This window comes from Rhodnius prolixus, unplaced genomic scaffold (genome assembly GCF_049639745.1).
Source record: "Rhodnius prolixus isolate KJV_2025 unplaced genomic scaffold, Rpr scaffold_3, whole genome shotgun sequence".
NCBI lineage: Eukaryota > Metazoa > Arthropoda > Insecta > Hemiptera > Reduviidae > Rhodnius > Rhodnius prolixus.
Genome location: NW_027411603.1, coordinates 18,147,122 through 18,162,692, shown reverse-complemented (window position 1 = coordinate 18,162,692; position 15,571 = coordinate 18,147,122). Strand labels below are relative to the sequence as shown.

The 15,571-nt window shown below is 34.3% G+C and overlaps 1 protein-coding gene across 7 annotated transcripts in view; it reads left to right on the top strand.

Annotated features, from left to right (window-relative positions):
• LOC141453379 (inter-alpha-trypsin inhibitor heavy chain H4-like) overlaps positions 1-15,571 on the top strand; it is a 40,210-nt gene that overhangs the window by 23,728 nt on the left and 911 nt on the right. For 4 of the 7 annotated variants that reach the window (XM_074126535.1, XM_074126534.1, XM_074126532.1 and 1 more), the window contains 4 exons: positions 57-182; positions 12,266-12,325; positions 13,210-13,388; positions 13,466-13,593. In XM_074126535.1, coding sequence (XP_073982636.1) covers positions 57-182; positions 12,266-12,325; positions 13,210-13,388; positions 13,466-13,593 — 493 coding nt within the window. The remainder of the gene's footprint in view (positions 1-56; positions 183-12,265; positions 12,326-13,209; positions 13,389-13,465; positions 13,594-15,571) is intronic. The other 3 variants (XM_074126539.1, XM_074126537.1, XM_074126536.1) reach the window with 1 other exon arrangement.

The window sequence follows — 15,571 nt, the reverse complement described above, 5'->3', positions numbered from 1 at the left end:
CTTTTATGTGTGAGAAATTATTTCTATGTAACTCATATTCTGGTTTATTTCTTTAGGTTTCTATACTCGCAGGACTCCCCTTTTTTCTGGTATGCCTAGTCATGCCTCGGGACTTGCTTTTGCTCGTATGCCTATTGCGGCACCAAATAGTGGTGTTTTTCTTCCTCGAACAACTACTTTTGGTAACTTTTTACTCTTAAGATCAAATAACTATAGTTATTTAAATTAATCTTACAATTAAGTATCTAGTTAAGCAAGTAACCAGGGTTTGTCTGACTTAAACTAGCTTTTTAACCAATGTATAGTTTATTGTATTTACACCACTCTTTCCCACAAAATAAATAAGAAGCCGAGTTCAGATTTTCATCAACTTTACTAACTACATATTGCTGACTATTTTCACATACCAATCAACTATAACTTCGATACTGTTAAATTCATTCCTACCATTAACCTTATAATCCGATAAGGCTGATCAAACCATTTTGTACTGTATGATTGTAAAAACAGTCCCGAATGAAGCATGTTGCATGAACTTCTTACTAAGTTTTGAAAAAATATTTATTCTATTTGATTGTCTTAGTTTTAAATTTTACGGAATTAAATGAATGACGCCTTACAGTAATTGCTGCTAAAAGGGAAAATTTGTTTTAATCAATTTTTAAGAACATTTTTTTAACGAATGCCTTGTGTGAACCGTGTTGTCTGTTCGTATTATTATAATTATTTATTTCCTTTTGCTATTAAAAAGATTAGTTATACTTCTTGTCAAGAGGGTTTTTCAAAATATAATTTTATCCTTAATATTTTAAATTCATTACAAAACACATTAATTTCTAATTGAAATAAACAATAACAAAATAGATTTTTTCATTGCGCTTAGAGTTAAAAAAAAATATATACAGGGTGAACCAGTAAGTATTGTCCATAGACCTACTGTGTAGTGATGGGCTATTTGAGCGGACTCGTTCCATTGGAACGAGTCCGATGGTGGAACGAGTTGATTCAAATCCCTATTTTTAAAAAAAGTGATTCCGCCCCGCCCCAAAAAATTTAGGCAAATAAAAATGAAAATGAGGCAGCAGAAGGTTTGGAACGATTAAACATAAGAACAAATGTCACGCAATTTATTATATTATTATATCATTAAATGTTAGCTTTCCCAGTTAATAACAAAACTATATTTCTTTAACACACATTGAGTACTATCCCTAATTTCCAATTGCTCTGATAAATATAAAATTAACAACGTAATACAAATATTAACACAAAAATAGGCTAGTCAAATATAAATTAAAGCAATGCAGTTTTGTCATTAACTAGCTTGACCACTAGAAGACTGGAGTTAACTTACTTCAAGAGTATTCAAGGTAGAGAAACGGAAATGGGTAGGAAATTATTCCATAAAAATTCTAACTCTTCAAAATTATAATTACTCATAATATTTATTTACTAAGAATTGAATATCAAGCTTTTAAAATATTATCTTATTGTTTTACAAAAAGAAAAAGCTGTGTGCTTAATCTTAAACTTAGCGCTGGACACTTACTCTCATCTTCATTGGCGTAAGTTTGAACGTGTACATGTCAGCTAGACGGTCAAAGTAAAACTGGGCCAAAATTTAGTATTACCTAACTGGTTTACTTAGTGTAGTATCCCTCCCACTCTATCACCTATTTCACAAACATTCATCGATTAAAAATATTTTTTAGTTAAATATTCGTTTCATTGGAATACAAAAAACATTATAACGCTTTCTTAAGATGATTTGAATTTTTAAAATTTGTTTTTGTCCATTACTCTTATAAAATACGAAGAATTTCAAATAAAATATAATATACAAACACAGAATGATCTAGTGTGCAGGTGGAGTCAGTCGTAGTTACCATGACAACGGAACCGTTAAACGACTCCGGCCCAGCTCTAGCATTTTCATTGGTTAAATCCACTGGAGTTGGTGGAGTCGAATCCGGAGTGATTTAAATCCTTTTGAAACCGGACTCGTTCCATTTTTTCGTTCACTGAATCTAGCCAATAGAAATTGCTGGAGCTGGAACCGGAGTTGTTTAACGGTTCCATTGCTATGGTAACGAGGACTGACTCCACCTGCACACTAGATCATTGTGTTTGTATATTATATTTTATTTGAAATTCTTCGTATTTTATAAGAGTAATGGACAAAAACAAATTTTAAAAATTAAAATCATCTTAAGAAAGCGTTATAATGTTTTTTGTATTCAAATAAAACGAATATTTAACTAAAAATTATTTCCAATCGATGAATGTTTGTGAAATTGGTGATAGAGTGGGAGGGATACTGCAGTAAGTAAACCAATTAGGTAATACTAAATTTTGGCTCAGTGTTACTTTGACTGTCTCACGGTCATGTACACGGTTAAACTTACCCAATGAAGATAAGAATAAGAGTGTCCAGCGCTATGTTAAAGATTAAGCACACAGCTTTTTCTTTTCGTAAGATAATGAGATAATATTTTTAAAGCTTGATATACAAGTCCTAGTAAATAAATATTTCTTTATTTATGAGTAATTATCATTTTGCTTGAAGGGTTAGATTTTTTTTTATGGGAATAATTTCCTACCCATTTCCGTTTCTCTATCTTGGATCCTCTTGAAGCACATTAACTCCAGTCTTCCAGTGGTCAAGCTAGATAATGACTAAACAGCATTGCTTTAATTTTTATAATTGACTAGTCTATTTTTATGTTAATTTTTGTGTTACGTTGTTAATTTTATATTTATCAGTGCAATTGGAAATTAGGGATAGTACTCAATGTGTGTTAAAGAAATATAGTTTTGTTATTAACTGGGAAAGCTAACATTTAATGATATTTTTTAATAAATTGCGTGACAATGTTACTAATGCATAGGGTAAGTACAGAGACCGGAATCGGTGAACGAGTTGTTGGAATCGATTCCAACCCTGGAACTGATTCAAATCCAACGAGTCCAAAGACGGACTCGTTCTGCCCATCACTACTACTGTGTGTAGTACATCTAGGGTAGTGATGGGCTATTAGAGCGGACTCGTTCCACTGGAACGAGTCCGATGGTGGAACGAGTTGATTCAAATCCCTATTTTAAAAAAAAGTGATTCCGCCCCGCCCCAAAAAATTGAGGCAAATTAAAATGAAAATAATTAATACTGTAGTCGTTTACACTAAAATAAAACTGACTTAAGGCTACTATGTAGAAGTTCACTGACACATTCCAACTTGTAAGAGGAATCCACATCAAAATACAAAACCTGGCGAGCTTAAATACTGATGCTAAAATAAATTCTAAAATAATATTCATTTTATTATTTTGTTAATTTCTAAACAAAAGTAGGGGTCGATCTAAGACAGGGAGTCGAAGGAAAAATAATTTCGTACCCAATATAGCGAACCTTGCAAAGAAACACCAGGCACACCCATCTCATTAATTAAAAAGCAATGCTGTAGTTACTTTACTTATTATTTAATATTTTATTTTACATATAGAAAATACTTTTTTTTTTTTTTTTTTTTTTTTTTTTTTTTTTTTTTTTTAAATTTATTTTGTTATTTACAATCTGTATAATTCACTATACAATAAGTAAATAGGGAGGTAGAAGTATAGAGGCGTGAAAGGCAGGAGGAAAGGAACTGCCCAGCGGCAGCACTTTCTAGAGGATATTAATTTTAGGCCTTCAGACTGCGAGGAAGTCGCGGGGCCACTGGCGATTCAGTCGGCGAGGAGGATTGTCAGAAATGTCAGAGGAGGCGAGAGACTGTACTAGAGGATTGGAGCAAGTAGAGAGAGCAGTATGGAATTTTTGATATTTAGTCTTGGCTAATTGGCGTATGAAGGGGATGTTGAGGTCGTTGTGTAGAGTGAGATTAGTTACGTAGAAAGGAGCGTCAGCTATCTGTCTAAGTAATTTTGATTGAAATGTCTGTACAGTCCGTATGTTTGTAGGTTTGGCTGAACCCCACAGCTCTAGTCCGTAAGTCCACATAGGTTTGAGGATAGTACTATATATTAATCGTTTGAGTTCAATGGGTAATTTGGAGCGTCGTCCAAGAAGTCTGTAAAGTAGTTTCGCACGTTTTGTCAATGCTTGTCTTTTAAGTCTAGTGTGTGGGTTCCACGTGAGTCGCTTGTCTATGTAGAGCCCAAGGTAGCGCACCAGATCTGTATAAGGAAGAGGATTGCTATTGAAGAGGACAGGTGGACAGGAGCCCCGCCGGAGAGTAAACGTGGCGTGCTGGCATTTCTGTGGGTTCATTTTAATCCGCCACTTCTTTGCCCAGGATTCTATTTTATGTAAGTGTGTCTGTAACTTGTATGAAGCTGATGTAGGATGTGTACTTGTGGCTAGTATGGCTGTGTCGTCTGCATATGTACAGAGTAGTGTAGAGGGTTGTACAGGTATGTCAGATGTGCATACTGTGTAGAGAACGGGGCCAAGTATACTCCCCTGCGGCACTCCCGCCCTCACTGTGGAGAAAGAAGAGATTGCTGAGCCAGTACTGACTTGAAAGAACCTATCTGAAAGATAGGAGCGCAAAATGAGGTAGTATGTTGAGGGAAGATGCTTTTTTAGTTTGAACAGTAATCCAGGATGCCAAACACGGTCGAAAGCCTGGCTTACGTCTAAGAATGCCCCTGAGCAATACTGTTTTCTCTCCAGTGCTGAAGCAATAACATCAACAACCCGGTGACATTGTTGAACAGTACTATGATGACGCCTGAAACCAAATTGGTGGTCTGGTATAACACCAAACTCCGACAATATGGGGTTAATACGCTTAAGTAACAGTTTTTCAAGAACTTTTCCTAGAGTCGGCAGTAGGCTGATAGGTCTGTAGGATGAGGGTAGGTGAGCTGGTTTTCCAGGTTTTGGAATCATTCGCACCACTGAATACTTCCAGGATAGCGGAAAGTATGTAGTACGAAGGACAGAGTTGTAAATGTAGGTGAGGAAGATGATAGCTTTTTTAGGTAGGTGGCGGAGAATTTCAGAGGTGATGAGGTCATATCCTGGAGACTTTCTAGATGGAAGATTCTTGATAGTGTATTTAACGTCAGAAGGAGTAAAGGCTTTTGGTGGTAGTGCGAGAGGAAGTGGAACGTCCAGGTCTGTTTGTATTTCATCCATGTGTATGTCGTCCGTCATATCAGGATGAGGTGTAAAGACATTTGTCAAGTGATGAGCAAACAGTGTAGCTTTGTCCTCGTCCGATTTCGCCCAAGTCCCGTCTTCCCGTCTGAGTGGAGAAGGAGTATGTTTGTAGGACAGTAGCCTGCGTGTAGCTGTCCAGAGAGATTTACGGTTTGTAGTCAGGTTTGTAATGAAGGCGTCATATTTTTCAATTTTTAGCTTTTGTAAATTTCTTTTCAGTTGTCTTGTGAGTCTAAAGTATATCCGTTTGTCACTAGGATAACGAGTCCGTTGCCAGAGGGCTCGAGCTCTCCTTTTTTCTCTTATGAGTATTCGTGTTTCTATAGGTAAGTTATATTGTCTAGTATTCTTCCGATGTAAGTGAGTAGTCGATTCCCAGATGGAAGTCTGTATTGCGTTGGTCAGAGTGTAAACTGCTTCATCAACTTCGTCAGCAGTTTTTAAAGAGAGAGATAGATTAAGTTTAGTGTCAAGTAAAGTTTGGAAGTTGTCCCAGTCAACAGGTCCCGTAATTAGAGAAGGGCGAGGCGGAAGTGTCTTAGGTGTCGCAGTTAGTACCAACAGCACAGGACTGTGGTCAGAAGAAAGATCAGTAAGAGTGTAGATGTCTGTACACTGTGAAGAAGTCTGAGAGGTAACGAAAATGTCTAGGATGTCAGGCAGTTTAGAGAGAGCTGTCGGCCAGTAAGTTGGTTGATCAGGAGACAATACATTGTAGTTAGAGGAAGAAAGAACATTGAGTAGGGTGCGTCCTCTAGGATTAGTTGTGCGACAACCCCACTGCGGATGTTTAGCGTTATAGTCCCCACCTGCCAAGAATTTTGGCCCCAGTTTGCCAAAGAAAGTACTAAATTCTTGTGATGATATTGCTTTGTTAGGCGGACAGTACACCGCTGCCACATTCAGAGAGAATGGCTGGCAAGACAATGTAACTGCCACGGACTGGAGAGCATCAGTTTGCTCAGTGAGGAGCAGGCTGTGAATTAAAGAGGAGCGGATGAGAATGGCTGCGCCACCATGGGCAGTATCGTCCGGGTGGTCTGCTCTATAAGTAGTGTAGTCAGTTACATTGCAGTAAGATCGTCCGGTAAAGTGTGTCTCCGTAATTAGGGCTACGTCAATTAGTTTGTCATGTAAGAAAATGTCTAGTTCGTCTTTGTGGGAATTCAGCCCGTTTGCGTTCCAAAGAAGTATTGCTAGTGAGTGTGGGGGGAAATGAAGTGAAGAGGAATTTATTTTACAAGTCGAGGAATGAGATCAGTCACTAAGGTAGTGAGAAGGCTGATGAGAGGATTGATGAGTGATTTGAATTCAGAAATGAAAGAGGTCAGTACAATAGTAACGTCAGTAGAAGCGGATGAAAGGTTAGTCGGAGACCCCGCGACTCCAGCGTAAGAAGGCCTTTGATAAGTTGGAGGCTGAGATGGATGCGGATGCGAAGTTGTAGTTGTAGGGACCTTCTGAGGTAATGGAGGAAAGTCTTTTGTTGTAGGTGGTGGAGCAGCTCCCTGTTGTGAACGCAACTGCGGACTGCGGCCGTTTTGGTCCCTTGACTTTCTCCGAAGTCGCTGAAGATCTTTATGCACTGTGCAGCCCCTGTAGGTAGCATAATGCCTTTCTTGGCACAGCGCACATGTAGGTGGGATGTCCCTAGGCTGGAGACACTCAGAGGAGAAATGATACTTAGCGCATTTTTTGCACCTAGGAGTATAATTGCAGTAAGATTTGCTGTGGCCATAATGCATGCATCTTTTACATTGAATTATTTCCTCTGTTTTGTAGGGTTCCTCAACTTTAACTCGAGTGTACAGGACTGACGTGATCTTGAATATTTCCTGGTTATTCTCTTGTGGTTCCAAGTCTACAAAAAACAGAGGAAGTGATGCTTTAGTAGCAGGGTGCTTCACGTTGCTGACATTTCTCACTTTGTGCCCTAATCTTTCCAGATCCTCTTTGATGGCTTCCGTTGGAATAGTGTGGTGTAGATTTCTTAATACCACCCTAAACGCCTTTTCTTGCTTTAGCTGATAAGTGTGGTACTGTGCTTTATTTTCTTGTAAGAACTTAATTGCTGCTCTGTACCCCTCAATGGTCTTTGTTGATAACATTACCTTGTCAACTCTCGATTTACAATCGAAAGATGAAGGTCCAAGAAGTTGAGTTAGTGTAGTGCAGAATTGTAAGTAGTCTTCCACGTTTGAGATATATATTGGAGGAGGCTTAGGTGATTTTTTCTCACTGGCCGATGCATTAGCGTTCGGGATTTCTCCGTCATCTTTTACACTTAAAGGTGCAAAAGGATTAGGTGTGCAGAAATTGATAGTATTACTGAAAGGGGTAGTGGAAACAGCGGAATTAACTGACTGTAGAGACTGGGTTCGAGTCAACTTTCTTTGCCCATCAGTGCTTTTGGTTTTAATTTTATTTTTCTTTTTCAGAATTTCAGATTTATTAGTGCTTGACCTTTTCACTGATTTATTTGTTTTATCCAAAACATCATTACTAGTTGTATCATTATTACTAGTGAAAATACCACTAGCACTGCACGAACCATGTGATTCAATGCCTGGTGAATTTGTAAGTTCCATTTGAGCCATGCGGCTACTATTGGAACTAAGTGTCCAATCACTACTAAAAATTTTAAATTCAAATAACTTACCTAACCTACGAAAAATAAGTCTATTCAAATTAAACTATTTACAAAAATTGTCAATGTGTCATCGCACTTCAATGTCTAACAAAAAGAAACAATAACAATAAACAAAATAAGAAACAATTTAACATTAAATAGTCACTAGAAACACTTAATAAATTAATAAGTTTGCAGAGCAAAATTTAAACACACTGACACGTACAATGGCGAACCAGCTGATTCCCAACATAGAAAATACTGTGTGCCAAATCTTTAACTTAGCGGCTGGACGCTCTTTCTCTTATCTTCATTGGCGAAAGTTAAATCGTGTACATGTCATGACGACGATCAAAGTAATACTGAGTTAAAAAATAGTATTACCTAACTGGATTACTTACTGCTGTATCCCTCCCACTCTATCACCTACTTCACAAACATTCGTCGATTGGAAATGGGTTGTAGTTTAATATTCGTTTCATTTGAAAACAAAAAACATTATAACGCTTTCTCAAGATGTTTTTAATTTTTAAAAATTTGTTTTTGTCCATTACTCTTATAATATACGAAGAATTTCGAATAAAATATAATATACAAACACAGAATGATCTAGAGTGCAGGTGGAGTCAGTCGTCGTTGTCATGGTGATGGAACCGTTTAACGACTCCGGCCCAACACCAGCAATTTCATTGGTTAAATCCACTGGAATTGGTGGAGTCAAATCCGGAGTGATTTAAATCCTTTTGAAACCGGACTCGTTCCATTTTTTCGTTCACTGAATCTAGCCAATAGAAAATGCTGGAGCTGGAACCGGAGTCGTTAAACGGTTCCATCACCATGACAACGACGACTGACTCCACCTGCATTCTAGATCATTTGTGTTTGTACATTATATTTTATTTGAAATTCTTCGTATTTTACAAGAGTAATGGACAAAAACAAATTTTTAAAACTTAAAAACATCTTGAGAAAGCGTTATAATGTTTTTTGTTTTCAAATGAAACAAATATTTAACTAAAACCTACTTCCAATCGACGAATGTTTGTGAAATAGGTGATAGAGTGGGAGGGATACAGCAGTAAGTAAACCAGTTAGGTAATACTATTTTTTAGCTCAGTATTACTTTGATCGTCGTCATGACATGTACACGATTTAACTTTCGCCAATGAAGATAAGAGAAAGAGCGTCCAGCCGCTAAGTTAAAGATTTGGCACACAGCTTTTTCTTTTTGTAAAATAATAAGCTATTTTAAAAGCTTGATATTAATTCATAGTAAATAAATATTTCTTTCTTTATGAGTAATTATCATTTTGTTTGAAGGGTTATAATTTTTTTTTATGGGAATAATTTCCTACCCATTTGCGTTTTTCTTCTTGAATCAAGTTAACTCCGGTGGTCAAGCTAGATAACGACAAAACTGCAGTTGCTTTAATTTTTATATTTGACTAGCCTATTTTTGTTAATATTTGGTTACGTTGTTAATTTTATATTTATCAGATCAATTGGAAATTAGGGAACTACTTAATGTGTGTTAAAGAAATATAGTTTTGTTATTAACTGGAAAAGCTAACTTTTAATGATTTATTTAATTACAATGCGTGACATTTGTACTAATGCATAGGGTAAGTACGGACTGGAATCAGTGAACGAGTTGTTGGAATCGATTCCAACCCTGGAACCGATTCAAATCCAACGACTCCAAACGCGGACTCGTTCTGCCCATCACTAATACTTTCAGGCGTTCCACTTGGCGACCGCGGTCGTTGTGGTCGTGGCGAAAACGTCACTAATGACGTCATTATTTTCGCCCACACAACGACCACAACGCCGCATCTATAGAGCTGGGTCGAAGTGGGCGTTCAGAGTTGGCGCAATTTTTAAAACAAAATATGGCGACCGAAAAAATTATCTCATGTAAATGAAAGTATTATTTCATGTAAATAATAGAATGTGTTTCTCGAAAGTCTACAAAAAATAAATAAATAAATATTTACTTATCCCTTTACACACTAAATCACTGAATAACACAAAATCATTTACCTGAAATAACTTTTAAATTCTTCATTTGAATAAAGATCAATTACTCTGATAGCTAATAATACGTGGCCTAAGTTTTCGCTTTTTATCATTGCGATTTTGTAAAATTACATTCGACTTTAATCGGAACTAGATAAAGAACTTTCTAAAGCATTATTAATAAATATCCAACTGTTGCCACAAAAGACATTTTAATTTTATTTAAACGTAAATTTTATAAATACTCCACTAAAATGTAATATAAAAAATTGAATTATATATATTCTTTTAATATAAGTCAACTTTACCAATAATTAATAAAGTTTATTATAACTGCTTATAAATGGGGTTTAAATTAAAAAATAACCTCTTCAAGCTTCTAACTTATTTTCGAGGCCGCCATATGCAATGTTTACATGAACGGTTAAAACGCCCACAGTCCGTTCCACTTGGGTTTTCGATCGCAACGCTCACAAGCAAGTGGAACGGCCAAAATCGCGGTCGTGGTCGTGGTCGTTGTGGTCGCCAAGTGGAACGCACCCCTAGAGTGGAGTTCAATGACGTATTGGACAACTTCATATTTTCCACCGTTCTTAAGTGATGTCACTTTAAATTTTTTTTCAAAATCATTACTTTTTTCCAATAAAAATGTTATTACTCAGAAAGTTTTAGTCCGAATTCGATTCTGATAACACGGTTAGAAAGACAGATAAATTTTCTAAAAATTGATACCATTTTGAAGCATAAGTTATTCTCTAAACAGCCTCAATCTTCCTCCGAATGCTGGAAAAATAAAAGTAATCGAAATGTTTAAGAAAACTCATTAGGCCCTTACGTGATCATTATCAGACCTAGGTGCTGGCACTTTTTATAAAAGTTTCCTTGTTTAATGGGCTTTCTAACGGTATATCATTTTCCAGGATTCCTTTTATCTTCGTATGAGAAATTACGTTTGTTTTACAAGAAAACGTGTTTACGAGCACTCAACAGTGTTAGTTATCAAGTTGTTTAATTCATTGAAAACTCTTTTAGATGGGCCAGTAATCAATTTTTACAGTAGATTGTCTTAATATAAGAAAGTCACAAATGGCACTAAAAAAAAAATAAAAAAAAATCTAAACTGAAATATTTTACAAAATGTTAGATTTTGAAACTAAGCAAATTAGCCTTCGATTATAAAAATAGTACTTGTTTAAAATATTTTTATATATATTTAATATATATATATATATATATTTAATATATATATATATATATATTTAATATATATATATATATATATATATATTTAATATATATATATAAATTTAATATATATATATTTAATAAGTATAAAAAAAAAAAATTCTGGTCTATCTCTTTGAAATATTTGAGAAAATGTTAGGAAATATTTTAAACAAGAACTATTTTTATAAACCAAAATTCATATGTATAACTCCAAATTACAATTTCACACACAACTACACTGTTGAAAAAGAAAAGAATGTGAATAAACCTTAATTTTTTTTTTTTGTGAATAAAATGTAGGCTTATTTTAAAAAAATGAATCCCGAAGAACCAACTTACAAAAACAGCTGACTTGAAATTTAAAAAGAAAAACATGTTTTTTTTAATATAACAAATAATTGATAATAGTTCTAGCCACATAGCATTATTCTAAAAATCATTTTAAAACTATATTTGATAACTACCCTATTGCATGTTAAATATAAGAGTAGTCTACTGGATAAATCACTATATTTCCTCGCTTCAAATCTAATCGCTCCCCTGGATCCGGCAGATCTCTGAAAATATTGCTCCCCATTAGCTATAACTTCAGATATTAAAGCGCCTTAATATGGAATATGTTTTACTAAAAACAAAAGTATGTTGCATGTGCAGTGACCACCTATTAGTTTGAAAAGCTCGCAAAGATGGGACTTTTTCTCTGCGGGAGAATGATGATACACTTAATTTTAAATATCTTTAGTCGCAATTAATATATTGAAGTATTGAACTTACTTTTTTGGTTTTAGTGAAGATATATAAATAAGTATTATTTTAGGTATTACATATTAATTTTCAATGTAACATATTAATAACCCTTAATTTTCATTTATTCACCTCCCACACCGCATAACCCTTCAGTAACTCACAATAAACGGACCGAACAAAGGTTTGAAAATTAGTTCCAGATTTACTTTTCAGATTAGCAATGCACTAAATACAGCTTTTTACCTTATAATTTGGAAGTAAAAGGCTTCGATTAATGGTCATTATCTTACAAATCGTAGCAAATCACGCTTCCATTCTTAATAACCATTGTACACTTCATTTCTGTTGTTATTTTAAAAGGCAAGAATGATTGAACTCCACTCAATAACATAATGTAAGATGAATGCTGTATTGTTTGTTTGGTTTTTTAAAATATTAGCCGTCTGTAATATAACTTTATTTAAAAATAATTTTATTTTTAGGTTCTTCTTCCATGAAGACATTTGCATTACCATCTTACGAACCTGTTGCAGTTGAACATAGTACGTTTTTCAATGTTTTTTTTGTCTTGCTGCCTAAAAAACCATATGATTAGTAGAAACTTGAAATAGAAGATATATTTTCCTCATGAAAATTGTTTCGAACTGATTTCTCATCGGAAATAAATATTTTGAGGTACTCTGTACATATTTTTTCCCCCCCAAAGCAAAGTTTGTAGAATGTGTAACTATTTACTTCAAAAAGAAAGAAACCTTAGCCTTCATATTCCGGTGAAATAGCATCGTCACTTCCAATATTTGATTTTGGCTACTTTTGGAGGTTCAGGTGTGGTCTGTTGATTAATTGTATTCTTGTAACTGTGAAGTAAACTATTTTGTTAAAACCGAATATCAGGTTTAAAAATAAAGGTGTATCACTTTTAATTGAAAGTTGTAAAAAAGGAATGAATTCTCCATTTATTTGGAGTGACCTAAATGTTTTAAGAAAACTTTGCATTATAATTGAATACTGGAGTAAGGCAAAATCATTCTTTTTTTACATACCTTAATTGTATGACGCCAAATTTCTAAAGGGAACTGTTGAGAAGAGTACCGATCAAGATGGGTACTTTCTAATGTTCTTGCATTTTTTTTTTTTTTAACTGTCAAACTGGTTTTTTAAAGTATCATGAGTACAAATCTCCGTCAGTATAGCAGTTGTACTGAATAAGATTTTTGTTTTAAGTATTTCTCGCAGTAAAATGGTATGTTTAAATCCTCAGTATATGTGAACATTAGTTAATAGCCAGGAGTAATCAATAAAAAGAGGAATTCGAAAGATTTTTATTTGGAATTGGCATTTCTTAGTTTTTAAATTTTCATTTAAGATTTAAGAATTAAACCTAAATAAAATTTTGTGATTTGGTATCATTTCTTTCCATTTGTAGTTTTTGAAGCTGATTTAGATCTTCTCTATAGTTCTACTCCACCTGAAGATATCAATAAAGGAAATCTGACATTATCAGATTTAGAATGGCTGGACCAAATATTACTGAATAACCAAACTATGGAAGTATCAATACCAGTAAAAAATTTAACTCAAATATTTACCATATCAGCAAATCCAGTGAGTATTGCCGTTATACAGTTATATAGAAATAGACATAGTTATTTAAAAATAAATTGTATATATGTTTTATCTAGGGTACATCAACCTACCAAAATTGTACTGATTTACCTGGAAAATGTACTCACTTAGTGAGTTGTATTTTACCTAATTTTGCTTCAAATTTACCAGAATTTTTGAGATATTTCTGTCCTATTCCCGGAAAGTAAGTATTATATTTTCCTTCAATCATTATGTAATAACGTAGTAAGATTCCGTGTTTTTTTAGTCTGGTTTGGTTGAGAATCGTAAGACTACTAATTCCCATTATTTCCTTTTAAGAACGTTCGTACAAGTTGTAAGGGCTTTGGTCAGATACAATTCATTTTTTCTCTATATGATTAAGAAAATAATTACTTTTCTCCATCTTTAGTTAATATTAATTTTTTTTTTCAACTATAATTAAATTAAAGTATAGTTAAATTCTGTCTTGTTTCTTCAGTTCATCTACAGCAGTGGTTCCCAAACTTTTTTGACCCATGGATCCCTTTTTATAGTCAAAACTTGCCTATGGACCCCTTCTTATAGTGAAAACTTGCCTATGTACTCCTTCTTATAGTGAAAACTTGCCTATGTACTCCTTTTTATAGTCAAAACTTGCCCATGGACCCCTTTTTATAGTCAAAACTTGTCCACGGATCCCAAGTGAAAAAGCTACATAAATGCATAGTATAAAAATTACAAATTTAAAAAAACATTTTGTTGAAGAAGTATTTATTGAAATTATAACTTTTGTTTAAAATAAAATTTAAAAAAATTAATAATTTGGATGAACTTGATGAGATGTTATAAGTTTATTTATATCCGGCTCAATGTTTGTGAGTAGCAACCGCAAATCTCCACGAGTAATCTTTGGTTCAGGTCTGCATGAAGAGCCGTTAAGTGTTGACAGTAAGCTACGAAATTTTGCAATTTCGAAAGATTTGGAAACTGAGAACATTCTCCTCTTCCCAAGTTTTGTTTTTACAGAAAACGTTTTGCAACAAACGGAGATATTACGCTTTTAGTTTTGATTAAATTTAATTGGTCACCTTGTTAGTTTCTAATTTCCATAATAATAAAAATGGATCACAGTTTTATTATTTTATATTGAATCTTGCGCGGACCCCCTGACGTTGTTCAGGGACCCCCAAATCAATTTTAATTTTCCACAGACCCCCTAAATGATACCGGGGACCCCTGGGGGTCCGTAGGGACCACTTTGGGAACCACTGATCTACAGTATTAAATGTCAAACTAACAAATACTTTATTATTATAATATTAGTATGCGTGCTTCTTTCTCTTCAATTCTACTATTTATATTTTTACATTTTCACACTCATAGTATGAATAGCTCAGTAGTTTGTGCACTAGAGGATCCCACGCGGAGAGTCCGAGTACGAATCAGGTACTGCTCTTACAAATTTTTCATCCTAGATGTCTTTTCTGTTGACTGTTAGATAATGGTTACCTTTCAAAAGTATCTGGTGGAAACAAAACAACTAAGAAATTTATCTCAAAAAAGATTGGCTGTTGGCGATAAAAGCCTATTGGATTGGTGGGATCAAATAGAATATAAGTTTTATCTTTCTGCGATTTTGCTTTTCGTAGGTACTTTGTAGTACGTTAATACATCTTCTAAAAACTACTTTTACGGACCTGGAAGACCTCAGAACAAATATTTCTGTTGAAAATATAATTTCTAAAATTTAGCTTAGAAGCAATAGGTATACTATCTTTTCCTTGCCTAGAAATTGACGTTGTAAGATATTCAACTCATATGATCCTGTAAGAGATCCTGTGATCAAATAGAACATAAAAAATTTTCAGAGTCGAGTTTCTTCCTGAATTCTTGTTTTAAGAACTTCTGATTACATTATAGTATAACTCGCACTAATAAATAAAAAGGTGTAGTTAAATTTCGTATCTTGTGTACAAATTCAACTTAAATTCTGAATGTTACATTACTGCAATACGTTTATATCAAGCAGAGTACAATATGCATTAACAAATGTCCTCTTAGAACCACATAAAATTATTTTCCCGAAATAGGGCAGCAAACGGACCTTCTCTTCGTCATAGAATAAATATGTAACTGCCTTGGCCTCTTGCTCTGAAAAGTTTTTCAATATTTAATGTATAGCAACAAATTTCGCATTAACA